The sequence below is a fragment of the Chelonia mydas genome, chromosome 1 (genome assembly GCF_015237465.2).
Source record: "Chelonia mydas isolate rCheMyd1 chromosome 1, rCheMyd1.pri.v2, whole genome shotgun sequence".
Lineage (NCBI taxonomy): Eukaryota > Metazoa > Chordata > Testudines > Cheloniidae > Chelonia > Chelonia mydas.
Genome location: NC_057849.1, coordinates 16,983,606 through 17,010,829, shown reverse-complemented (window position 1 = coordinate 17,010,829; position 27,224 = coordinate 16,983,606). Strand labels below are relative to the sequence as shown.

Genomic DNA, 27,224 nt, shown 5'->3' with positions numbered 1-27,224 from the left:
ACTCTTACAGAGTTTATTGTGCATTTTAATTTTAAATTTGTTTCACTTTTTTCTGACTATAGCTATGTTCTGAATAATGTTACTAAAAGTGTATTTTAAAAATAAGTAAATAAAATGTAACAAGTGGTGCACCAGATTCAGTGAGGGACATAAATTTGTTTGCAAATGAAAATGTAATGGTATTTTCTGAAGTTGTAGTTTTTTTCCCCCTCTCTAGGACTTTACATAGTACATTATCATAATACTACCACCCAGGAGGCACTAGTTCTGAGAGCTGCACTAGGAATTCTGCAATACCTACCCAGAAGGCAATGCAACCAAACTGGTTTAGCATAATCCTAGTGTGGACATGAAGCAGAAGCACAAGCCATTTTAAACCCTAGGCTATAATCTAGGCAAGTATGGATGCATTTGACCCTTTAAGGTTTGATCCATTATACTGTGAACAATTCTGTCCTCTAGCACTGATTCTTGCAAAGATACTGCAACACTGCTATTCAACCCATGGCTCTTCACAGTCTCTAAATTTGAACAACCACCTATATTATGTTGATGTAGCAGTTGCATTGAAGGAAAAGAAGTCAATTTAAATACTATTTATATGATTTGCACCCACTAGGTGCTTTCTAAACGTGTAATAAAATGGTTCCCTGCTCCAGAGAGATCACAAGATGACATGCAAGTGTCACCTTCACACAAACACACCCAGCCCTGTAACAGTTGGCAATTTCTTGTAGGCCTCCAAACCTATTAAAAAACATCTCACAGCCACCTAGGGCTTTAGTTGTACCAATTAGTTGCAACTCCTGGGAATAAGTTCTTTAGCTCAGCTCCAACTGAACAGTTGTATTCCTTAGTGGTTTCTTTCTAATGATGACAGGAAGCCGTAAGCATTGCAGCTGCAGTGAGTTCACACATAAATGGTTCTGGGCTCATAGGATATTATCTGGGTGGGGAAAGGGCTGTTTTTTCCACCAGCTCGGGGGAAGGAGCCTGCTGCTCTCCTGCCCAGTTCGGCTCATCATTATCCTTCAGAGCCTGCGTTGCTGCTGGGAAGGGCAATCACTGGAATTCTGGAGGCAGCTGCATATTAATCATTATTAATGCAGCCTTGCAAAATTGTCCTTAAAGTATACTGGCAGCAGGTAAAATATGATTGATTCTCTTCCTTTGCCAGGAAGAGTGATTATAATAGGGGAAGAGAAAACTAGTTAGTTTTTAGTCCAATAGGCAAGTAGAATTTTGCAAAGGTGTAATAATTATTAGCACTTACAAGACGCCCTAATCACAGCAGGATGTGTTTATGGGTGTGGTTAGACTACATAGCTGTTGCCCACCTCTAAGGGTTGTAGGCCTAACATTTCATGGCTGAAATCCTTTCCTATCTCGTCCTCATCTAAGTCAAGACAGTACTTGGGTGCAGTGATGAACTGCCAAAAGTTGAAGAACCGGTTCCTTCAGTCGCTCTTGGTCTTCGGCAGCACTTCTGCAGCAGGTCCTTCAGTCGCTCGGGGTCTTCGGTGGCACTGACCTGCTGCTGAAGTGCCGCCGAAGACGCCGAGCAAGTGAGGGACCTGCCGCCAAAGACCCGGAGTGCTGCTGGGTGAGTAAAAATTACAAAGGGATTCTCAGGGGAGCCTCCCCAGTCGACAGCTCAGGCAGGCCGGACAGGACAGGCCCCTGGGCAACCCGGTTCTAAACCGGCTTCAAATTTTAACAACCGGCTCCAGCTCACCACTCCTTGGGTGGGAGACCAGGTAAAATCCACCTGGTGTTGAAGACCTTCCATGCGTACTGGTCCGTACTGGTCATTTAGTCCAACCCACTGCTCAAAGCAGGACCAATCCCCAATTTTTGCCCCATATCCCTAAATGGCCCCCTCAAGGATTGAACTCACAACCCTGGCTTTACCAGGCCAAAGCTCAAACCACTGAGCTATTGCTCCCCCCGAACCAATACCCCAGCGTGATACTACTATCCATTCATTCAAGACTGAAGCAGAACCCACACTACAGACACACATTAGCGCCTGCGCAGTAGACCTGTCCCCAGGGAGCGTTCAGCGCGAGACCGAGGGAACTCAAGAGCTAACGCACGCGTAGGGCGACGTCTGCAACTGTCCCGGGAACACGCCAGCAGGGGGGACTGGTGGCGCATGCGCGATGTGGTCGTAAGGTTATTTTTTTAAACCATCTCGGCGGGCTGGCGGGGGTCACTTTCTGCGCGTGCGCAGCGGTGGTACCGGCGCTGTCCGTCAGCGGCGTGTCATGGCGGCGGCGGCGGCGGGCGGAAGCGGCGGTCGCTGGTTCCTGGCTCTGGCGCTCGGGGTTTCCCTTCTCAAGTGTCTCCTCATACCGACCTAGTAAGGGTCGCGGAACCGGGCCGGTACAACTCCCCCCCCCCCCCGGTCTCTCTGTGTGTCTGTGTCCTGCCAGCGCCGCCGCCGCCTCCCCCGCCCGCCCAGTCCCCGGGGAGCCGCGCTGACAGCCCCGGCCCATCCCCTGCGCGGGGGCCAGCGGGTCCCCCCCCCCCGCCCCGCCGACCTGCACTCCCTGGGCGGGGGGAGCTGTGGCGCCTCAGGGGTCAGGCGGGCGGCCCCAGGTTGCCTTGGTACCACCCGCGCGGTGTCGCGTGGCCCTAACGCCCCGCGGCGGCGCCGTGGCGTCAGGTGGGCAAGCGGGAGCCCCGCTGCCTCCCGGCGCGGCCTTGCAGGGCGGCCGCCGAGCCTCCCCACGCCGCTGTCCTGGCGCCTGGGGGCCGCTAAGGGGCTCCTGCCGCGGGTCCTGTGTTAGAGCAATGGCTCGTCGCCGTCGAGTGCAGCTGCCTCACACCCAGAGAACGGTGCCCCGGGGTTTATGAAGTCAGCTGGCAGTGAGGCTCCCCCCCCCCCACCCCTCCGCCAAAGCAGCCCCTAAAGAGTTACATCTTGTACGAGCTTTTGCTGGTTTGAGCTGCAGATTCCCCCCTCCCCCCCGCCCTCTTTTCGTGCTGCTGGAGGGGCTGGGCATCAGGTCATCTGAGAGTCAAAAATCTTTTCCAACGCCCACCTTTGGTTTGGTTTACTTTGTGCTTGACATTAGTGGCCTTATCTGTCACCCATGAAAGTGATGCTGAATTTTGCATATGAGTTTCAAAATGTCTAGGCTTTTAGCACAGATACTGATGACTCCAGCTAAGCTACCAAGCCCCCAGATGGAGGAAGGCTATTTAATAGGACTGCACACTTATGTGATGTGGCATTGTGGGTGTGTTTGTTTTTCTAATACTGTACCTCAGTTTCAAAATTTGTCAATTCTGAGACAAATTATGATAACTGAGAATCCATCTTCTTTCTTTGTCCTGATTGGGAATAAATTTGGGGTTGTAATGATGATGGAGAGTTGAAAGAAATGTTATCTGGCACCTTCTGTAGAGAGTATTAAGAATGTTCCTAAGCAACCTGATTGATGTTCTCACCTCTTAAAAAATCTCACTTCAAATCTGTGCTAGAGGATCAAAGTATGATGTCTGCTTTCCTCAAAGAAGAGCAAAATAGAGGTTTTGCTCAAGGCCGTCTGTGGCCATTTATGGGTGTGTTGTTTTTTTTTAACTCTCTCAAAATAAGAAATTTGTTTTAAAGATACAGTGTGAAGTCTCTTACTTTCTGTGAAAAGTTTAATAGTAAACAAAAATGCTTCTCCTCTTAAATTACATAGTTTCAGGTTTCAGAGTAGCAGCCATGTTAGTCTGTATCCGCAAAAAGAAAAGGAGTACTTGTGGCACCTTAGAGACTAACAAATTTATTTGAGCATAAGCTTTCGTGAGCTAAAGCTCACTTTAGCTCACGAAAGCTTATGCTCAAATAAATTTGTTAGTCTCTAAGGTGCCACAAGTACTCCTTTTCTTTTTGTAGTTGTTTCAGACATTTACAGAGTGGGATTTTCAAAAGTTTATAAATGACTGGAGCACAGGTGCTTTTAACTCAAACTTAAAACTTAAATATGAACACTGTCATTTGCTAAATATGAGCATATTCATTTCCTTAGTATGTTCATAAGTATTTGTTGGAGTAGCTCATTATTAATACTGTTTGATGCTTAGATCTGTTTTCATATTACATAAAATCTTTCTCATGCTCATATGAAGTTTGATTCTGCAATTATAAAGCAGAATGGTTTGATTTTTTTAAACACATTTCTCGTTAATTTTGTAACGTGAGCAAAGGACTAAAAACTGACCTTTTTATAACAGCACTAGAACTTTAAGACAATTTACCCTTGAAGTAACCAAAAGCATTACATATTTATAATGCAGCTTTAATAATTTGGCAGATAGCTGTGTCAGATCAGAACAACATCAGACATGAATCTTCCAATATTCTCTGTAATAGCTTTTATATTTCTGAGTAACAGGAGTCAGCTTTTCTATAAATTGGGACGGTTTTCAGTTGGTCAGGCTCCCTGTGCAATAAGAATACTCTCTGCAAAAAGAAAAGGAGTACCTGTGGCACCTTAGAGACTAACCAATTTATTTGAGCATAAGCTTTCGTGAGCTACAGCTCACTTCATTGGATGTAGCTCACAAAAGCTTATGCTCAAATAAATTGGTTAGTCTCTAAGGTGCCACAAGTACTCCTTTTCTTTTTGCGAATACAGACTAACACGGCTGTTACTCTGAATACTCTCTGCAGTAAGTCTTTACAGTGGGTTTCATTAAAGTGAGAATGGTATTATCGAAATGTTTAAATCTGATGCCAATACTTAATTTTAAAAAGTTCTTTACACGTTCAAGTAATCTGGTAGTACTAATTGTTTGTTTGTTTAATAGTTTCTGTTGCCTAGCAACTAGAGTAAAGTTTGTAATAAGTAGTAATGCTAATGGTAGAATATTATAAACTAAAATAAGCCCTATGCAAAGGAGATCTTTCTTTAGCTTTGTATGTTCTCCATTGTTTTATGTCTATATTTCTAACAGATATTATATGACCTTGAGGATAACAAGATTATAAAGGAAAGGCCGGCATGCATTTGTCTAGAACAAATCATTCCAAACCACCCTAATTTCTTTCTTTGACAGGGTTGCTGGTCTAGTGGATAGGGGGAAGCAGTAGGTATGATATATGTTAATATTAATAAGGATTTTGACACAGTGCCACATGACCTTCTCATAAGTAAACTAGGGAAATGTGGTCTAGATGAAATTACTATTAGGTGGGAGCACAGTAGGGTGAAAGCAGTACTCCAAAAGTGTCAATGGTTTGCTGTGAAACTGGCAGGGTGTATCTAGTGGTCCTGAGTCCAGTACTTTTTAATATTTTCATTAATTACTTGGGTAGTGGAATGGAGAGTGCGCTTATAAAATTTTCAGATGACGACAAGCTGGGAGGGGTTGCAAGCACTTTGGAAGACAGGATTAAAATTCAAAACAACCCTGACAAATTGCGGAATTGGTCTGAATTCAACAAGATGAAATTCAATACAGACAAGTGCAAAGTACTTCCCTTAGGAAGGAAAAATGAAATGCACAACTATTAAATGGAGAATAGCTGCCTAGGTGGTAGTACTGCTGAAAAAGATCTGTGGGTTATAGTGGATCACACACTGAATGAGTCAACAATGTGATGGAAGTTGCGAAAAAGGCTAATATTCTGGGGTATATTAACACGAGTGTCTTGTACAAGATATCGGAGGTAATTGTTGTGCTCTACTCGGCACTGGTGAGGCCTCATTTGGATTAAAGATTTAGGGTTTATTTAGTCTTGAGAAAAGAAGATGAAGGACCTGATAAGTCTTCAAATATGTTAAGAGTTGTGGTAGAGAGGACAATGATCAATTGTTCTTCATGTCATCTGAAAGTAGGCCAAGAAGTAATGGTCTTAATCTGCAAGATTTCTACGAGATAAATTTAGGTTAAATATTAGGAAAAACTTTCTAACTATAAGGGTAGCTAAGATCTGGAATAGGCTTCCAGAGGTTGTGAAATCCTTATAATTCAAAGTTTAAAAAAAAAAACATGTTGGACAAACACCTGTCAGGGATGATCTAAGTTTACTTGGTTCTGCCACATCACAGGAAGCTGGACTTGACTTGTCGAGGTCCCTTCCAGCCCTATATTTCTATGATTCTATTACTTTTAAATTGCTTTACTTAAAAATAGGAACTTCAGCTCCTGATGCCAAGCAAAACTGAGAACTATACTGGATCCTAATATTCCTGCTTGTTAGCAATTTGTAGAAACCAAGATGACTCGTGCTCTCTTATAGTTACTACTGTACTCAGGCTGCTTTTTTAGAATTGCCTAGTTACCACTACGGCTTTGATGCAGCTAAATTCACTGGACTAGCAACACAAATAGTTTCTTTCGGATTCTTTTCTGTGGTACCTGTAAATGGTTGAATATTTTGAAAAAGATTTTTTTTAATCTTTAAATCTGTACATGCCTTATTATTAATGTCCATATTCTTTGCAGTCATTCCACAGATTTTGAAGTACATAGAAACTGGCTTGCCATCACTCACAATTTACCAGTTTCTCAGTGGTACTATGAAGTAAGTTCTTGTTCTGTTCATTTGCTTTTTAATTGTGTGTGAGTTTTGTACTTATTAGAGACACCAGTCTGACATTCCGAATGAAGTCCTTTCTTACAGAAAATATACATCATGGATACTGATGGTCAGTAATTTGTGGTTGTTTTGCAGTAATGCCCAGGGATACCAATCATGGATCAGGACTCCATTGTGTTAGTGTGATTCTCTCCTCAGGGCACCCAGAACCATAAGCTAGTGTGTTACTCTGTCTCAGAAATTTTGGGAGAGCTTTACTAAAGCTTAAACTGTGTCAGCTCCCTGCCATGCCAGTCTGTTAGCTGAGGGGACACGCTTCATTTTGATATATATGCTGAGGTGGCTTGTAGTCAAACTAAGAATAAGGTCATTACTAAAGTGCGTAGATTTAAGTGATACAAAGCAAGAGTAACAGAGACAGGAACAGTATGAAAGAACCTGAATGAAGCAGTTCACAGTGAACATCAGTCCACATCAGAAAAATAATTGGCACCCTTGTGAAGAGAGAGTTGTTTTGTTCTGTTATGGGTTCTTATATCGCCTTCACTGTAGTATCAACGATGATAAAAATTTACAGGTAAGCAAAATAAGAAAAATGCTGCTTGAGAACTTATTAGTTTGTTTTAACAATATTTACTTTGTATATTTTGACATTTGATGTTGATAACTTGTGTTTTAAGTTATAAAGCTTTAACTTTTTGAATCTCAGTGCCTACTGTCACTAGATTGTCTGACAACCCTGCCCCAATAATTTTTCGTTATTTAAATGGATAAATTGAAAAAATGCTTTAAAATAAACAATGATATTATCAGTCAGTTGTAAAAAAAATAAAACAAAATGCGAATTCTGCCACACCTACCCATTGCCAACCCCAAAAGACTTCCAGTTCCTCCATAAACACTACTGTCTCATAGGAGAGCTGCTGAAGTCATTTTCAGCATTGTACATTTTCAGCATTCGGCATGTTCAGTTCCATTGTGAAGTAGGACTGAAATCAAAGTTTGTTTGATACTGGCTGCTGGAGTGAACATACCAATTAATCCCATATGACAAACTTTTCTATATATAAATCTCTGTGAGCAGCTGTCTTGATCTTCAGTTCTGAATTGGTAAATCTTGTTTTGTTTTTAGGCAACTTCTGAGTGGACCTTGGATTATCCTCCGTTCTTTGCTTGGTTTGAATATGCACTTTCACACGTTGCCAAATACTTTGACCAGGAAATGCTGGTTATCCAAAATTTGAACTACTCCAGTCATGCAACAGTCTTCTTCCAAAGACTTTCTGTCATTTTTACAGATATTCTCTTTGTGTATGCAGCCCATGAGTAAGTCTCAGTGTTCTGTTCTTTGGGGACAATGGGGTGTCTGTTTAAAGTATCGAGTTTTCAGAAATGGGCAGGTGGTAATCACAAAGGTATCTACATAGAGACTTGTAAATGTGTGGAAAGAACACAGTTGGCTAAACCTATTCAAGGAACAAGTGGGGGGGGGGGTGTAGCTAAGATAGACCTTTTTTCCTCTTTTATCTGGGGAGTCTAAAGTTGTGGGCACAATTAATTTATTTTAGACATTAGTTACCTTTTGTCATATGTAATGTACTTGGCAGTTTAAGAATTCTGAAGGAATTCAGAGCTCAGATTGGATGACCTAAATCTTTTTTCACCCTGTTATGATTCTAAACATGAAAGAATCTCATTCATGTAATTTTGACATCTTGTCACATATTAAACCGTTCTTTTCTATTGGTCTTGTCTTCCAAATTTAACTTTTTATTGGCAGTTAGTTAAGCCGTCTTAATAAAAGTTCATAGCATATTTAAATGTACCGTGGATTTGGGGGAGGGCAAAGAGTGTGTGTAATCTCTCACGTTGGGGACGGGGAGTGAGAGCATGTATTTTGAAGAAAAATCTGTTGCCCACCAGAGTGATTTAGAAATAGCGAAGTCTTACAACAACACTCCACTCAGTATAAGTATGGTGATAGGTTCTGTATTTTTTAAAGTACAATAGAAATAACTTTTAAATAAATACTACCTTTCATGTTGCATTTCAAACATGCTAATGCATGAGAATCTGGTAATGAAACTTATTGATTGTAAAGTAAATAAAAGTTATGCTGACTATTATATTTTCCTTCTCCAAGGTGAGAGAATGCAAAAAACAAATTAGATTTTAAAAATTCTTTGATTTAATAACAAAAGGTTATGGTTGTAATGTAGACAAGGAAAAAATCTTCTAAAATTATCGTTCTTAACCTTAAAGCCCTTATAATTTTCTAAATTCTGTTTGATACTTTCTTCTTGGGAAATTAGTCAGACCTTCAGAGTTTTGTGTTTGAAAAAAAAACAACTCTTCCTATTTTAGGAAAAACATATTTCCAGTTATACAATATACGTCATTGTAAATTAATTGTTTCTTTGATAATTTGAATGAATTATCAGAAATTTGCTATCACTTTTAGTAACTGGCATATGGCACAACTTCCCTGAAGAGATCATCTTCCGTGTTGTTAATGTAAATAGGTGCTAAAATAAATAATTCTGTATTACTGTTTGATTTCCTTCATTCAGATGCTGCAGATGTGTAAATGGGAAACGACCTGGAAAAGAACTTCTGGAGAAACCAATGTTTGTTCTTGCTGTTTTGCTCTTATGGAACTTTGGCTTATTAATTGTGGATCGTATCCTTTCAGTTAGTTATCAAAATCAAGCAAGACTTTAAACAAATCAAATACAATATATACAAAAACCACTGACACTATCTAATATCTTAGTCAGAACTAATATTACTCTTGATTGCAACCTTTGTGTTACTGTTTGGGTTTCAGGAGGGTCTCAGCTGAGTAAAGTTTCATTGTAACAATATATTCAAAGTTTATTTGTAAAAGTTCTGTGATCATGATAATATAGCTCCAAAGAGTTGGATTACAGCTAGAGGTGGTTGGAATTTACTGATTTGGCAAACCTAAGTGTTTCACAGAAACGGTTAAACTTCTCCAGGGTTCAGAGGGTCCACAACTCTGAAGCAGTCAGCGTAGCAAACTCTTTTTGACTTTAATTTGTTAGTGTGCAACCTAGAACTTGAACTAACTTTCTTTGCCTATAATTTTCAACATTTCATTTAAAAGAAAGGTGGAAGTAGAAAATGATAATGCTAACTAACAGATCTAGCAGGCATCAGTCAGTCTTGGCAAAATGTGCACCGATCTAGCTAGGAGCACTTGTTAGTGGCAGTTAATATACATTAAAAAATGAGCACTTTAGCAGCTTTATGAAAATCCAGTGCATCTTGAGAAGTATGAACTCTGTCATTATATTTTTAGCTGCAATATTTGAACATCCGTGACTTTAGATTAAAGTGATATTTTCCACCCTTCACCATGAATATGTACTCATCAGTGAGGTTCATTTCCATGCCATGTTTCTGACATGCCATTACCATTTTTTCAGTTATATGTGTAGTGAGGAAATATAGAAGGAGCATGGCAGCAATTGTTTTTACAGCAGAAAACAACCATTTGTGACAGTTTTCCCCCAGCCGTCTCCATAGGCAACTCAAACACCTGAATGTGTCTGCTTCAAACATTTAAGTCACTTCTGAAAAGAGACTAGCATTTAAAATTTCAGCAAAAAGGGGGGATTTTTCATCAAGTGAAAATGGTGGTGGAAGTGGATAGTGGATTATAATTGAATCCATTTAGCATAATAACCTTGTTTATAGCGTTTTTTGTTGAGTTCCATAATACACATAACACTTTGCTATATTACCTGTGTGTAACCAAGAATTTCTCAGTTAGGTTAAGCTCTGCAGCTTTTATATTGTCTAATTAGAACTGATAACTAAAAGGTAATTTTATAGCCAACTTGGAGTAATAATTTAGGAATGTTTCCTTGATTATAGTTCCATTTGATCTGTTTGCTGATTGTGGACTTCAGACTCTGTCCAAGCAAATTCAGATTCTGTCCAAGCAAACTGATGGTAAAAAAATCTTCTTCCTTGACACAAGTTCAGATATTCACTTTCAGTACAATGGCTTTTTATTTGGATTGATGCTTCTTTCTGTTGCTCGATTATTTCAGGTAACCATAAAATCAAGTTGCAATGTTTTTATTGTTCTGTGACATAACCTTTTACCTTAATCATGGGCCTGCTCCTATTGTAATAAGTGGGAGCAGTTCTGAACTGCTGCCCACTAGAATTGGATCTCTTAGTATTTGTTCCAGTTTTTAGTTCACTTGGCCATAAAATATTAGCTGTGCTGTGGAGACAGCATATCTGCCCGCCCTGTGAGGGAATGAGCTCCATGTATTGCTGTTTAAATACACAACTTCTTCCTAGTTGTTACAGGAGGGAACTCAGCTGTTTTGGAGGGAGCTACCAGTCCTTTGGCAGGAAAGATTACCCTGAGGAAGGGGGTTTATCTCTGAGGCTGGGGAGATATGAGGGATCCCCTGGGCTCCAAACACCCCTTAAGGTCAAGAGATTATCTTGTGACCGGAATCTACCCTGCTCTGTCCTAGTTGTTTATTCTAAGCAAATGGAAAAAATACCCATCCCTGCATTCATACATGAAATGTTTTGATGCTTTAGGCAATGGAGGAAGGCCGTCTTTGAAACTGCTAGTGTTAAGGTAGGGTGAGTTTAAATGTAGCTCTTGTGGGGTTTCCACCTCTACAACTTTTTTTTTTTTTTTTCTTCATTTAGAAAAGGCATTTGGAGGGTGCTCTTCTTTTTGCTGTTCTCCTGCATTTCAAACACATCTACATCTATGTAGCCCCAGCCTATTGTGTATATTTGCTACGATCCTATTGTTTCACTGCAAATAAGGCAGGTAAGTTACTGATCCTTCCTTAATGTGTTTTGTATTAATGAGGTGTGGGAAGAGGGCCCAGAAGGTGTAGAAAGACATGACATTTACATTCAGTGCTAACCTGTCATTACTGTCCTTGAAATTCTCTTTTATAAGTCTGACATATTACCTTGGCATGAAGCAGAATGGTGATGGGGTAGTGATAAGTCCACATTTATTCAGTGGATGCAAATGAAATAGAAGCTTTGACTTAAAGTATTTTATTGGAGACTGTTTTTTAAGTTGCTCTTGTAGAAGCTTCTCTTTCTCCATGTCATTTCTGTACTTCTAAAGACTCAAGTCAAGCCAAGACTAGGAACAATTTGAGTGTTACAGAAAGCTATTTTGGAGAGATGTAGGATGGATAGATCAGTGGTTTTCAACTTGTGGTCCATGGATCCTGGGGGTCTGCAGACTATGTATAAGATTTCCAAAGGGGTCCGCACTGTCGTTTGACATTTTTTAGAGGTCCGCAAATGAAAAAAGGTTGAGAACCACTGGGCTAGATGACCCAGCTGGTCCCTTCGAACCCTATTTCTATGGATTACTGTTCACTTTATAGTGTTCAAAGATATGCTAGATCTTTTTCAGAAGAAAAGGAAAGACACCAGTCCCTGTGCCAAAGAGAAGACTATCTACAGTTTAAATACTATACAACAAATGAAGGTTACAAATAATAGAGCGGGGATGGGGTAAGAGATAAGATTAGAAGCAATATGATTTTATATCCTGGCATCTCATTGAAGATATTTCCTCATGCAAATGAAAATAACGGGGGGGAAGATCCAGGAGAACAAATATAAACTCTCTTATTGTGGGCATAACAAAGAGGTGAGTTTTCAAGATCTAAATGAGACAGTACTGGCTATGCAGATTGGAATAGGGTGAATGCTTCATGCATTAGTGAACAGCAAGTACAAGGATATAAACCTTGCAAAGAATGTTCTTCACTTTAATCTCCAGAATTCCTCAAGTTAATGGGACTTAGTTGAAAGCAACTGCATCCACGCGCTAGGAGAGTTAAAGCATCCACAGGCTAATTGTATTTTGCAAATGTCTATAAATTCAGAAGAGAGAAGAAGGAATGAAAAGTGAATAAACCAATAAGAAGTCATTAAATCCATGTCAGTGCACAACATGCCTTGTTTAGTTGGAGCTGTTTTACCAGCAAAATGAAGTTTGGTTCTGTCTTCCCAAACTGCTGCAGACTTGACTTTTTTTTCATCAAATAGCCTATTTGGAACCAGTTGGTTAAAAAGTACAGTCTAAATGTTTAAAAGGAGATATTCTGACACTGGCCTCTAACTAATGGTCATAGATATTTACATTTCACTGGCAAAATGACATTTATGTTGTATTACCAGAATAAAGTCAATGACGATAAAGTTCAAGTTAGTTATCAGAAAGAATAGATGTAGGTAGACTGAATTTAATTTTTCCTGCTAAGACCTACTTTGAAATAATGGTCCATTTGAATTTATCCTGGCAATAAGTGTTCTTTTCCTCATGCGTACACTAAATAGTGCTAAGGACTATCTCTGTTCCTTCTATTCTGTTGAAGATGCAGGCTCATAAAGTGGCAGCAGTTAGAGCAGTATTTCGTAAGTGTTGTGTAAAAAATGTAAGCATTTTAAGCTGAAAGTAATGGCATTCTAATTCTAAACCATAGCTGCCTAAGATTTTCTATAAATATAGTAAATCTATATATTTCACGATCTGTTCGAAACTGGATAACATTTACGTAGAGACACGTAAAAGAATAAATGGACACAAATCAGATGTCAAGAATTATAACATTCATAAACCAGTCGGAGAACACTTCAGTCTCTCTGGTCACTCGATTTCTGATCTAAAAGTGACTATTCTTCAACAAAAAACTTCGAAAACAGACTCCAACGAGAGACTGCTGAATTGGAATTAATTTGCAAATTGGATACAATTAACTTAGGCTTGAATAGAGACTGGGAGTGGTTGAGTCATTATACAAAGTAAAACTATTTCCCCTTGTTTATTCCTCGCCACTGTTCCTCAGATGTTCTTGTTAACTCCTGGAAATGTGCTGGAAATGGCCCACCTTGATTATCACTTCAAAAGGTTTTCTCTCTCCCCACCCCACTCTCCTGCTGGTAATAGCTCATCTTAAGTGATCACTCTCCTTACAATGTGTATGATAAACACTCATTTTTTCATGGTCTGTGTGTATATAAATCTCCTCACTGTATTTTTCACTTTATGCATCCGATGAAGTGAGCTGTAGCTCACGAAAGCTTATGCTCAAATAAACTGGTTAGTCTCTAAGGTGCCACAAGTACTCCTTTTCTTTTTGTTTCCTTTTATTCCTTTGTCTGTATCCATCTGTTTGTCCTATATTAAGCTTGTAAGTTCTTTGGGGCGGGGGCTGTCTTTTTGTTCCATGTTTGTACAGCGTCTGTTATACTGGGGTCCTGGTCCAAGACTGAGACTCCTAGGTGTTGTTATAATACAAATAATAAACTAGCAAATTAAAGTAGAGCTCTCTGGCAGTTGAGAAATGGGTATAACTTTGAGATTTGTAAACCTAGTTATTGAACAAAACACTGGTTACTCACTGAAAATATTCACTTAAGGGTGATACTCGAACTAGCTTCTTTACTACTCAAGTCAATTTGTTTGCTTCCCATTCCTCTTCTACCTCCCCAAATATCTCTATTAATACAAATGTTAATTTTCTGTAGATGGATCCCTCAAGTGGAGCAGCTTCAGCTTTCTTCGCATTACTTTGCTGGGATTGATTGTCTGCCTTGTTTCTGCTCTTTCATTGGGACCCTTTGTAGTTCTGGTAATGTCTTCTTATTCCCTAGCCCTCTAACCTTTCTTTTAGGGCTAGTCTACACTACTGTGCTACACTGGCGCAGCTGCAGCACATCTGGTAAAGACACACTATGCCAACGGGAGAGCACTCTCCCATCAGCATAATTACTCCACCTTAATGAGAGGTGGAAGCTATGTCTACGGGAGAGTGTCTCCCGCCGACTTAGGGCTGGTGGACAGTGCTTAGGTCGATGTAACTTGCGTCACTCGTGGGGGGGAGGGTGGCTTTTTAACACCCCTGAGCGACATAAGTTACATTGACTTAAATGATAGTGTAGACAAGCCCTTAGAAACAAAGTTGAACAATTTTAAAAAATTGTGAAGAGTCTCTAAACGAGGGTCCTCTTCTATTCTTTTTGTTCCCTACAGGGCCAGCTGCCTCAAGTCATTTCACGGCTTTTCCCTTTCAAGAGAGGCCTCTGCCATGCTTATTGGGCCCCTAATTTTTGGGCTTTGTACAATGCAGTGGACAAAACATTAGCAGTTGTTGGTACAGTAAACTAGTTCTGTATTTTCAGTGCTTACTTGCATATAATGCCCCAGTGGTACTCAAATTCCCTTTCTGAATTCATGTAATGAATGAAATTTTGTTGCTTGTTTTTAAGATTCATTTAATCATTTGCTTTTCAGCTCTATGCATTGCATAGCGTTAGGTTCCCAATTGCTTTAGAAGAATAGCTTGATTATTGAAACTTGCGTGAAATCTCTGCCATATCTTTGTGTTCACATAACTGTTGCCGTTTATATTGATTTAAATGTTGTTATATACATATTATAACTTTTCATAAAAATTAAGTATGTATCTATAGCTGAAAATGTACCTATGCAATTTGACAAACATTCTGTTCACTTGCAGGTATAAAATATAAATTCCTTGATACTGAAAAGATTCCTAAAGCCTCAATGACGGGTGGATTGGTTCAAGAATTCCAGCACACCGTCCTTCCTTCTGTGACTCCGCTAGCAACGCTAATTTTTACCTTCATCTCCATACTGGTAACTTCAAAAAAATGAGTCTTTGATATGTTTTTAATTTCTGTGTCCCCTTTTCCCTTGATTGAATAACATAAGTGTACCCGATTCATATACTTTTGCTCTGGAACTAGGTAAGTATCTTTGTATTGGAAAAGAGCAGTTAGGGTGGATGTTGAGGCAGTAGTAATTTTGCATAACAAAGCATTCTCTGAGTATTCCTAGAATCCATAGTCTCTGTCAGCTATAGAGTATTCCAGAGACAGACAGACCTATAGCAGGAACTCTGTCAAAACCACTTTGATTACTGTGCTGGAAGTAATTCTGTAGATAGTGATTTGAGTAAGATTCAAGGGATGTATCAAGACTGGACTGAGATGCATTGTCAGAGCTCTTTGGAAAACTTGCTGAGCTCCTAATAGCATTATCTGGAGACAGGAATAATGGCGTTGGTCCCTCACTTTTCAACACCCCACCTTTTTTAATGGAGTGAGGAGCAGAAGGCTCAGGTGACTGGTAATTGGATCATAGAATATCAGGGTTGGAAGGGACCTCAGGAGGTCATCTAGTCCAACCCCTGCTTAGAGCAGGACCAATCCCCAGTTTTTGCCCCAGATCCCTAAATGGCCCCCTCAAGGATTGAACTCACAACCCTGGGTTTAGCAGGCCAATGCTCAAACCACTGAGCTGTCCCTCCCCCAAAGTAGAAAGGATGTAGAATCTTTTCATCCTAGACTGTCAGTTAGTATCCTTTGGCCACCAATATACTGAACAGCCATTAGATGTTCATTTATGTGAAGTGGGTTGGTGGTTCCAGTTAAATTCCCAGAGGCAGATCCCCACAATCAGAAAAACACCATTCGTTTGGCAGTGTGAGTGAAGTTTGCATTTCTGCTGCTCATGTTGTTACTATTATATAGATGGAAGACTTCAGTCTCCAGTGTTGTCTATTTGACGGCTTCCTTCAGCACTACATATACACACCAGAAATATATACCTTCCTGGGATGCTGCAAAGCGGTGCTGTGGTAAAAGCAGGAGCTGGATGCTCATTTATGTATTTCAATAATAACATCATAAAGCTTCATATGGGCGCAATAGCTTATATACAGGATTGTGAAATTGTACACTGAAGTCTTATTTTTGCCTGTTGTTTCTAGCCCTCTGTTTTCTGTCTTTGGTTTAAACCCCAAGGGCCCAGAGGCTTTCTTCAATGCCTGATACTTTGTGCACTGAGCTCGTTCATGTTTGGCTGGCATGTGCATGAGAAAGCAATACTCCTCGCTATTCTTCCTTTGAGGTAAGTGACCTGTTAAGTGGTAGTTCCTCAGATTCATGTGGTTGCAGGCTATGATTGAGGAGCTTTTCAAAGGAGGACTGTCACTTTGTTTTCAGTATGATAATTCAGAGAATTCATATCTTATGTAAAACCTCTCAAACTGAAGCATCCTAATTCACTTTACATATAAATCATTTCATCCACCACTTAAATAGAGCCCCCTCTGAGGTGGAACATATTAACTGTTCGAGGGTGCAAAATAACACACACCTGCTCTAAAAAGTAGCATTACTTTTCAGGTGCTCCTAGCAATTCATCTCCTTTTAAAAGATACCTTGCATTCATGGAAAACCTTTTATCCAAGGACTTCATCATGCTTTACTAATGGTAGCTTATCCTCACAATAGCCCTTTGAGATAAGGACTATACTAACTTTACAAATGGGCATAGAGGCACAAAGAAGCTGCATGGCTTTCAACAAATTGTTTAAGTCAAGAGTGGAGCAAGAGTGGAATCCAGGAGTCATGACTCCTAGATAGAACTACTACATGCTTTCCTATCTTTCTTTCCATTTGAACATTTGGGGCATGTGTATTGTACATAGTGTGACAATAAATTAACTTGTTTAGCTTCAGATACTTAGTAAACTTTGTGTAGGTTAACAAAAAATTAACCAGGTTGCCAAAAGCAATGCTAGCTGGCAAACTGAACCTAAATTCAGTGGCACTCTTGTGCATTCAACTGGAAATCCTGTGGCAGTTTCCATTAAATTTAAAATGGAGCTTTTAGTTGGATTAAATCTGAAAATCAGTACTACAGCCACAACATAACATTAATTGTGTGCTACAGGTTTTTATATTCACACATACCTGCATCATAGAAACTGTTATGGGGAAATCTTGGTAGCTGGGTACAGGGATATTTGGGACTTCTGGTATCCAAGAAGGCATGGTCAGTGATTTAGGATTACTGAATAAGCATGACCAGGAACGAAATTAACATTTGGCCTGTCACCTTCAGGCTTTAGAATTAATGCATTAAGATGACTGGGATAGCTCACACTTCTGAACAGTTGTTTCAGGATGCCTGCAAATTCAGACATGCATCACTGCATTGGGTTACACTTACTTCCATGTTTGCTTCACAAACAGGATTTGAACATTCATTTTTAACAAAGTTTAGATTCTGCAGCACAACTCTGTGGCCTGGAGTGGATTCTGTAGCTATGAAATACAGGGATCCCTATCCATAAGCATTAGTAGTTGATTAAGCAGATCTTCTCTTTAAATTGCTAAGATTTGAGATTCACTTTGTAGTATGCTATATTTGTGAAGGCTAGTCTTTTGGCTTCTGAGCCTCACTGTCACTTGACAGATGAAACAGCAGTTTGCTGTTTACCATTATTTTGTTTATTAGGACAGTGCCTTGAGGCTAATTGGGGTCAGGGCCCCATTGTGCTAGGCACTGTACAGACAGAGACAATCTGAGCCCCAAAGAGCTTACAACTAAATGCATAAGGTAAAGGGTAAGGGAGAAGGATAGAACATACAAGCAGAGTGAACAACATGATGGCTGCAAACTTCAGTTAGTTCCTCAGTTTTTTGGTTCTGTTTAAATTAGGGCTGTCGATTAATCTCAGTTAACTCACCTGATTAACTCAAAAAAATTAATTGATTTTAAAAAATGAATTGCGATTAATGGCAGTTTTAATCACACTGTTAAACAATAGAATACCAATTGAAATTTATTAAATAGTTTGGATGTTTTTCTACATTTTCATATATATTGTATTCTGTATTGTAACTGAAATCAAAGTGTATATTACTTTGGCTTATAAATATTTGCAATGTAAAAATGATGAAGAAAAATATGTTTCAGTTCACCTCATACAAGTAAGTAGTGCAATCTTTGTCATGAAAGTGCAACTTACAAATGTAGATATTGTTTTGTTACATAACTGCACTCAAAAACAAAACAGTGTAAAATTTCAGAGCCTGCAAGTGCAGTCCATCCTACTTCTTGTTCAGCCAATCACTAAGACAAATACGTTTGTTAGCATTTACAGAAGATAATGCTGCCCTCTTCTTATTTACAGTGTCACCAGAAAGTGAGAACAGGCATTTGCATGGCACTTTTGTAGCCAGCATTGCAAGGTATTTACATGCCAGGTACGCTAAACATTCATGTGCCCCTTCATGCTTTGGCCACCATTCTAGGGGACATGCTTCCATGCTGATGACGCTAGTTTAAAAAAAAAAAAGCATAATTAAATTTGTGACTGAACTCCTTGGGGGAGAATTGTATGTCTCCTGCTCTGTTTTACCCGCATTCTGACCTATATTTCATCTTATAGCAGTCTCAGATAACGATGTGATGGGTTGAGTCACAGAAACTCCCTCAAGACTGTCATTCAATATGCTGGGATACCACTGAGAACAAACTCCACCCTTCCCCCCTGCCCCGCCTCGCCCCCGCCAGAAAAGGCTTCCCTCCACTCCCGTCTTGCTGAGCTAAACACACCAGTCTGCTCCAGCACAGACCAAGAGGTTGGGCCACACACCCCTGCAGTTCACAGAAACTAAGATTTATTTAGCCCAGGGGCTTCTCAGTTAACAGGGACTTTCCCAGCATGTAGTATTCAGTCTTTCTGGGATCCTAAACCCCGAATACATCCGTTTTACTCTATATAAAACTTATATAGGGTAAAGTCATAAATTGACCACCCTCTATAACAGTGATAGAGAGAGATGCTCAGGTATTAATTACTTTGGGTTAATTAATAAAAAAAATGGTTTTATGAAGTATAAAAAGTAGGATTTAAGTGGTTCCAAGTAATAACAGACAGAACAAAGTAAGTTTCCAAGCAAAATAAAACAAAACACACAAGTCTAAGCCTAACACATTAAGAAACTGAATACAGGTAAATCTCCCCCTCAGAGATGTTCTAATAAGCTTCTTTCACAGACTAGACTTCTTCCTAGTCTGGGCCCAATCCTTTTCAGACCAATGTTGTAGTTTATGGTCTGGGTCCAGCAATCACTCTCACCCCCGTAATTACAGTCCTTTGTTCCAGTTTCTTTCAGGCATCTCTTTGGGGTGGAAAGGCTGTCGCCTGAGCCAGCTGAAGACAAAATGGAGAGGCTTCCAGGGCCTTTTATATTTTCTCTCTAGTGAACGGAAACCCCTTTGTTCTTCTGTGCAAAGTCACAGCAACAAGATGGAGTTTGTAGCCACCTGGGCAAGTCCCATGTCCATGAATGATTCAGCTTTTTGCAGGCCTACGCCATTGTTTACATGTTAGTTTGAATGTTCCCAGGAAAGCTCAAATGTGGATTGGCGTCTCTCCCAAAGTCCATTGTTAGTTAAGTACTCCCAGTTACTTGAATGATCCTTTCACCCTATGGTGGCCAAATCTGCCTTAAAGTGTTTGCTGTAGGAAACACATAAATACAAGCACAGAGCCAACGCTCACAACTTCAGATATAAAAATGATACATGCATACAAATAGGATGAATATATTCAGTAGATTATAACCTTTGCAAAGATATGTTACATGGCATATCTAGCATAAAACATATTCCGGGTAAGTCATATTTACACTCATAAGTGTATTTATATAAAGCATTATGGAGTGCAGTGTCACAAATGACCAGCACATGTTGTTCATTTTAAGAACACTTTCACTGCAGATCTGACAAAATGCAAAGAAGTTACCAACTTGAGATTTCTAAAGATAGCTACAGCACTCAACCCAAGGTTTAAGAATCTGAAGTGCTTTCCAAAATCTACGAGGGATGAGGTGTGGAGCGTGCTTTCAGAAGTCTTAAAAGACCAACACTCCAATGCAGAGAACCTGAACCACCAAAAAAGAAAATCAACTTTCTGCTGGTGGCATCTGACTCAGATAATGAAAATGCCTCGGTCCGCACTGCTTTGGACTGTTATCAAGCAGAACCCATCATTAGCATAGACGTATGTCCTCTGGAATGGTGGTGAAGCATGAAGGGACATATGAATCTTTCGTGCATCTGGCATGTAAATATCTTGCGACGCTGGCTACAACAGTGCCATGAGAATGCCTATTCTCACTTTCAGGTAACATTGTAAACAAGAAGTGGGCAGCATTATTTCCTGCAAATGTAAACAAACTTATTTTTCTGAGGATTGGCTGAACAAGAAGTAGGACTGAATGGACTAGCAGGCTCTAAAATTTTATAGTTTTATTTTTCAATGCAATGTTTTTTGTACTTAATTCTACATTTGTAAGTTCAACTTTCATTATAAAGATTGCACTAGAATACTTGTATTAAGTGAATTGAAAAATACAATTTTTGATTTTTACTATGCAAATATTTATAATTAAATATAAAGTGAGCACTGTACACTTTGTGTTCTGTGTTGTATTTGAAAATGTAGAAAACGTCCAAAAATGTTTAAATAAATTGTATTCTATTATTGTTTAACAGCATGATTAATCGTGATTATTTTTTTTTAATTGCTTGACAGCCCTAGTTTAAATCCATTTAGTGAGGTTGGGTTAGGTGGAGATTACGTAACTGGAAAAACAAAGTTGAGGGCAGGAGGTGATTGGCATGAACAACCACTTGGCACAGGAAAGAACTCTCAGTGAAGTCTGACATCAGTGCCTGAATGTCTGTCCTTGAACTACTTTTATACAGCTACTCAGCAGCTTCAGCCTCTGGCTGGCTGCTTCCTGCGGTTTATTTCCCCAAACCCACATGGTTTGGGGGAAAGATGCAGTATGAATTCTGTGGAGGAGCGTGTCTCCCTTACACAGTTTCGGGTCTAGGGGTTGCTGAGTATAAGAAGTGGCCCCTGCTGGGTACCATTTTACTTCCTCCACCGCTAGTACAGCAGTAGCTGCTTAAACTGCTCGTGCAGTTGCTGTGGTGACTTCAGTCTGTCAACTATGACTTGTGTACTTTGGTAAAATTAGGCTTGGTTTCTAAGAGGCAAAAAGTAAATCAAAGTTCTTGTATTTTAGCTTGTTGTCTGTGGAGAGCCCAAAACATGCTGGCATTTATCTGACTCTGACAACTACAGGACATTTTTCACTCTTCCCATTGCTGTTTACTCCACCAGGTAAAGTCCCATGCTTCTGCTGCTTCTCTCTCTCTCTCTCTCTCTCTCCCCCCTCCCCTACTGCATTTAATTTTATTTCCATTTTTTCAGTGATAGCTCTGCTGCCAGAAACCGTTTAAGTACACAGTGTTGGACATTATACTGTGTGTCCAAAAGCCACTTTCAGAAAGGTGCCATGTGAAGGAGGAGAAACTGGGTTTTGGGCAGTAACAAAAACACACTAAAGAGCAAAGTGTAAGATTTGGGCTGTGCACATAAGTGCAGGATGGATGATTTAAATTGCTGATTTAAATCAGCAGGTAGGAATCATTAATTTAAATAATGTTTGTATTTTTTAGTTATTTTCCTAAACAGAGGCCAATTCTCATTCGTTGATAACCATTAAAACATGTTGATTTGCAACTAAATATAACCTTTACAATACATTTTGGTGCTTTTTGCTAACCTGGAGTATACACTATAGCTATACGCATTTATTTAAGCAATTATATAACTTAGCTTACATTTATTCAGAATCTTATTTTTTTCCATTTTTTATGATATTAGAAAATGGTGAATAATGGATTTATTTACTAGATTAATTTTTTACTTGTGATTGGCATCCAGCTCTATTTGGATGGAAATTCAATTAAAAATGCTCAAAACCAGCATCTTAAATGTACTGGATACATGAGGAAAAAAATTATCAAAGAGTTTATCAAAACACGTTTTAAATGTAAAACAACTGATTCATTAAGTAAAGGCGGTATTATGTGGTGTTAATTAATTGTTTCTGGTCACCATGTCCTTCAAAATTTTCAAACTAATAGATCTCATCCTCTCACCCCAGTTTTTATTCATAGATTGGAAGAGGAAAACAATCTTTCCTGCTTTTTTCAACTTCTGCTTGGTTTCTTAACTATGAATGAACTAGTCATTTAACCGAAATAGTTGAAGAAAGTGTAATTGAAATATGCTCTCTGCAATTGCAGAGGAGACTACTGCTGTCAAAAGCTGGTTTAGCACTTCATTGAACTCTGGTCCAGGTGTTTAGCCAGTGTCTTCCACCAATTCAGTTTTTTGACTTTCTTTAAGCCATGACAGCAAACATATGCTGCTTAATATTTTTGTATTTAATTTAAATAATTGTAAAAATTATAAGTTTAGGTCTTAACACAAGCTGTCTGTTTCAAATTTAATTTTAAATAGGTTTATTTTTCAAAACTAAACCTGTATTTAATTTAAATTAGAAAATCCAGTTTAAATCAAATCTGATTTATCTTTTTAAAAAATCATGGATTTTTATCTACCCTGAACAAGTGTGATCTTTCCTCAAATCTAAAATCCCCAAGCCTCAAGAGAATTGGGGAATTACTTCAAAGGGCAAAAATTTCAATTATCAGACTACTACAGTATTTGAATAAAGATGGGTATGGAAAATTCTCATAGAATCATGTAGCCTGTCTTTGCTATCCCATCCTGGTTCTGCCACATTCCAGAGGTTCTATGCCTTCAAGTTTCCACATAATGATAAGCATCCTTCTACAGGGGTGGGGTCTGGATTTGGACTCCCTTTGATATCTGGTGATGCTGCTCTTTAAAATGGAGGGGTTGCTGTGTTGAGAAGTGAGAAATTTCCTTTGCACTCTTACTTCCATTTATTACTTTGCCTTTTACATACTTTTTTTCCTAGTTAATCAGATAATTGGGCACTATTGGTTTTATGGAGGGTGCGGGATGGGTTTGTATAGTTTGTTTTCCAGTAGACTTGTTTTTTCTTAGTCAAACAAGGCAGGATCTAAGTATCAATCCACTATATTATATGGTTCCAATATATATTGCACTAATCACTGAAACTAATGATTCAATATGAAGAAATTTGTACAATAGATGTTATGAATGGGAAGGACCTATTGTGTCACTGATCATCATGCTGACTATACAAGTTTATTCCTTAACAAACAGTACATCTACTAGTCTAATTTTAGATGTTCCAAGAAATGGGACTTCTGCTACTCCCCTTTGGAGAGAGTGATTCTTATTACCTTTAATAAAAAATGCAAATTTAGTACTAAGTAGTTTAAATTATTGTATCTGTAATTTAAGGATGCTGAAACTTATAAAATAATCAAAAACATTGCAAGTTTGTTGAATTTTTAAAAATGTTCCTTATTTCAGAAATCACAACTAAAATACTGCTCATGCTGCTGTTCACAGTTTATAGCTTCTCTTCACTGAGGGCTCTGTTCAGGTAATAACTAAGCAAATATTTTATGTTTAGGCTATTGAAACACTTTTTGTATTACTGGAGGGTACTGTATTATAGTGGTGGGGCTGGATGGTTTAGGAGGGTGGAACTGAGATACTACTAGTTCAGATCCAAGTCAGTAATGGCCAAACTGTGAGGTGTCAGTCCCATTCCCAGTAGGCAGGTGTCCACATCAAAAACATTTAACACTCCTGTTGCAAGAGAAACCAAAGTTTGAATGGGCACAGAGACAAAACTATCCACTTGGTCCTGGAAACAGTCCATCCACATTGGGGGTTAATGCGTTGTCAGGTACAAAATTGTAATACCCCTTCTAAGGTGTACCTGTTATATAGCTAGAGGATTAGGATTTCAGTCTCCAAAGCTGTCATATGGCAGCTTTCATCATCACTGAATTTGGATGTGGTACTTTATTAACAATACAGTATAACTTGTCAAAGTGCTGAATGTTTTGACAAATACCAGCAAAGAGATCAACATTAATTTCTTGAAGACCCCACTATAGAGTATCTCCCAGGCCACTAACATATCTCTTAGCAATTCCAATGTGCATATCTCTATACAGTCTAGGGATGTACATGGGCTGTAGAAAACAGAAGAATCTGTGTGGAAAAGGCAATCAGTTCTCCATCTTACTCTTTGGTTTCTACCCTTTGAATGCTCTGCCAGGCTTTCTTCTGTTCTTGTTTTTTTGTTTTTGTTTTGTTTTGAAATGCTTTGAAGAGGAGAGATTTCATTCAGTCTCTGGCCCAAGGGGAAAGCTGTGATTTATGGGGGAAGTAGTGTCTTGGGTAGCAAGGGACCCTCTTCAGCAGAGGCAACTGTTATAATCTCAATGACAAAGCTTAGTTCTAATGAAATCCCCTTAGCAGATGGGATGAAGCAGCATTTGTAGGAGTATGGAGGTACAAAACTGAGCTTGTTGCCAGAGGTAACCTTTTTCAACAGAGCACAGCAGCACCTTGATTTTTTCTGAGTTGCAGTTAACTGATGGTTTGTATGCCCTCCAGGACAGTACTAACTGAATATCCACTTCTGCAAAGCTCTTCAGGGCTGAAGTTCTGTGCCTATACAGTTTAGGGCCTCTGCTAGAGCTTAATTTGAGTTTCGTGGGGCTGATGCTCCTGATCATCTGAAACCTTGATTTGTTCAAGAAAGATGGTGTCCCCTGAGACCTCCCTCCCCAAATAAAGGTTTACCTATAGTAAGAAACATATTTTAAAGAGATATTTCCACTGTAAATATTCTTTATGTAGGAATTATGAACCATCTTAAAGCTTTCTTTCTGTTATGGTGATCTGACAATATCTAGAAATATCTAGCCAGAAATAATGACCTGACATGTCCACTACCTGAATGTGGAAGAACTGGCATGCAGTGAATGTGCATCAAAGCCTGTGGAAGGTCTCATGGCTCATTTGTGTTGGCAGGACGGGTGTGGGGCAAAGTGAAGTGAAATAATTACTGATGCGATTTCTGGTCTAGATTCAAGGCTGCTAAAACATGGAATCTTGTATTTGAGTTTTATAATCCAGGATTATAAAGAAATTAGTTTTTATGTTATGCTAATTACATGCTATCAAGCACTGTATTTCAGTAAGGGGCTATATTTGAAGTTCTAACTGGCTCATTGTGCTGTTTAAAAACATGTTGTGACTTGGTGTTTAGCAGATGGGCAAGACAAAGACTTGACAAGGGCAACATGCCTCATGTTCACTGAAAAAAAGAGAAAACTCTGAATTGAAATCACACTTAAAATCTTTTTCTTCTCCCTCCTCCCTTCCTCCCCCCACAGAAAAGAGGGACCTCTGCTTAACTGGCTGGAAACTATCTACCTCATTGAACTGGTGCCTCTGGAAATCTTTTGTGAAATTGTGTTTCCTTTGACCCCTTGGAAACTGAAGTTCCCTTTTATCCCTTTGTTGCTTACTTCTGTATACTGTGCTCTAGGCATCACATATGCTTGGCTCAAACTGTATGTCTCTGTCTTGACTGAATCGGTAACTGTCAGACAGAAGGCAGAATAAAGCAGCATTGGGACCAATTCCAAGTAAATCCTTTAGGAGGATTATCCAGCACTAGGGGGAGTTGTCTTCTAAGATCATGCACACTTTGAAAAGGCAGTGGTACTGTGTACGGTTCATCTCTATGTATGCTGCTTTTCAGCATCTCTGTACTGTCAACTATTGTCCCTCTCATCAGAATAGCTCTTTGAAATGTTGCACAGCACATGGTGAGATGCCACTTGCCCTGAATAAATTGTGAAATTTAATTGAAAAGAATATTGTATTAAAATTGTCCTTTTAAAATGTCTAGATTACTTCTCTGAAGAGAATATGTATGGTTTCCTTGTTAATGAGTGATTTTGCCAGAAACCAGTATGGCTACTTATAATAAGGGATCACTGCTGTATAGAAGAGAACATAATTATAATCATGTACTGTGGAAAATGTAAATAAAATACTTTTTTATATTTCTGCATTAAAACCTCTTTCTGGCTATCTTTTGAGCTGGAGGGGCATCTGTACAAATGAGGAGTAAAACTAATATACAGTGTGGAATTTGTATGCTGATCAGTTTTTTTTTTTTTGCTAGACACATTTGTGAAACCCAGTGCTGAAATCTTATGAAGATCAGATACTTCTAGTGGCGCCACTATCTGACTTGTCTATTTCTGCTGCGCTGGTTTTCTCCATTTTATACCCCTACCTCCCAAGTAATTTCCAGCATTCTGGCTATCCTTAACCATCTTGGAGAATGATAGGTACCAAATGGTAGCCAATTCTTCTGACAGAGTTGTCATAATCCCAATAAGAAAAGGAGTACTTGTGGCACCTTAGAGACTAACCAATTTATTTGAGCATAAGCTTTCGTGAGCTACAGCTCACTTCATCGGATCCATACTGTGGAAACTGCAGAAGACATTATATACACAGAGACCATGAAACAATACCTCCTCCCACCCCACTCTCCTGCTGGTAATAGCTTATCTAAAGTGATCACTCTCCTTACAATGTGTATGATAATCAAGTTGGGCCATTTCCAGCACAAATCCAGGTTTTCTCACCCTCCACCCCCCCACACACAAACTCACTCTCCTGCTGGTAATAGCCCAGCCAAAGTGACCACTCTCTTTACAATGTGTATGAAAATCAAGGTGGGCCATTTCCAGCACAAATCCAGGTTTTCTCACCCCCCACCCCCATACACACACAAACTCACTCTCCAGCAGGAGAGTGAGTTTGTGGGGGGGGGCGGAGGGTGAGAAAACCTGGATTTGTGCTGGAAATGGCCCAACTTGATTATCATACACATTGTAGGAGAGTGATCACTTTAGATAAGCTATTACCAGCAGGAGAGTGGGGTGGGAGGAGGTATTGTT

At 39.4% G+C, this 27,224-nt stretch overlaps 1 protein-coding gene across 3 annotated transcripts; it reads left to right on the top strand.

Moving 5' to 3' along the window:
* The first annotated feature begins 1,960 nt into the window (after positions 1 to 1,960).
* Positions 1,961 to 26,329, top strand: ALG8 (ALG8 alpha-1,3-glucosyltransferase). Of its 3 annotated transcripts, none has more exons than XM_043528051.1 (13): positions 1,961 to 2,175; positions 6,448 to 6,526; positions 7,674 to 7,867; positions 9,112 to 9,221; positions 10,553 to 10,620; positions 11,246 to 11,372; positions 14,105 to 14,208; positions 14,610 to 14,730; positions 15,097 to 15,236; positions 16,372 to 16,511; positions 21,497 to 21,594; positions 23,752 to 23,824; positions 25,638 to 26,329. In XM_043528051.1, the coding sequence occupies exons 1-13, from the start codon at positions 2,156 to 2,158 to the stop codon at positions 25,867 to 25,869; spliced, it is 1,506 nt and encodes a 501-aa protein (XP_043383986.1). In that variant the 5' UTR covers positions 1,961 to 2,155; the 3' UTR covers positions 25,870 to 26,329. The 3 variants fall into 3 exon arrangements, with proteins under 3 accessions (XP_043383986.1, XP_007067468.2, XP_037743037.1); XM_007067406.4 differs by lacking the exon at positions 1,961 to 2,175 and adding an exon at positions 2,186 to 2,362; XM_037887109.2 differs by lacking the exons at positions 1,961 to 2,175; positions 25,638 to 26,329 and adding exons at positions 2,219 to 2,362; positions 24,853 to 25,045.
* The last annotated feature ends 895 nt before the right edge of the window (positions 26,330 to 27,224 follow it).

Coding starts and splice junctions, on each gene's coding strand:
- ALG8 (XM_007067406.4), top strand. CDS start 2,268: ATGGCGGCGGCGGCGGCGGGCGGAAGCGGCGGTCGCTGGTTCCTGGCT. Junction 7,868..9,111: donor TTTGTGTATGCAGCCCATGA/GTAAGTCTCAGT, acceptor TCCTTCATTCAG/ATGCTGCAGATGTGTAAATG. Junction 23,825..25,637: donor TCACTGAGGGCTCTGTTCAG/GTAATAACTAAG, acceptor CTCCCCCCACAG/AAAAGAGGGACCTCTGCTTA.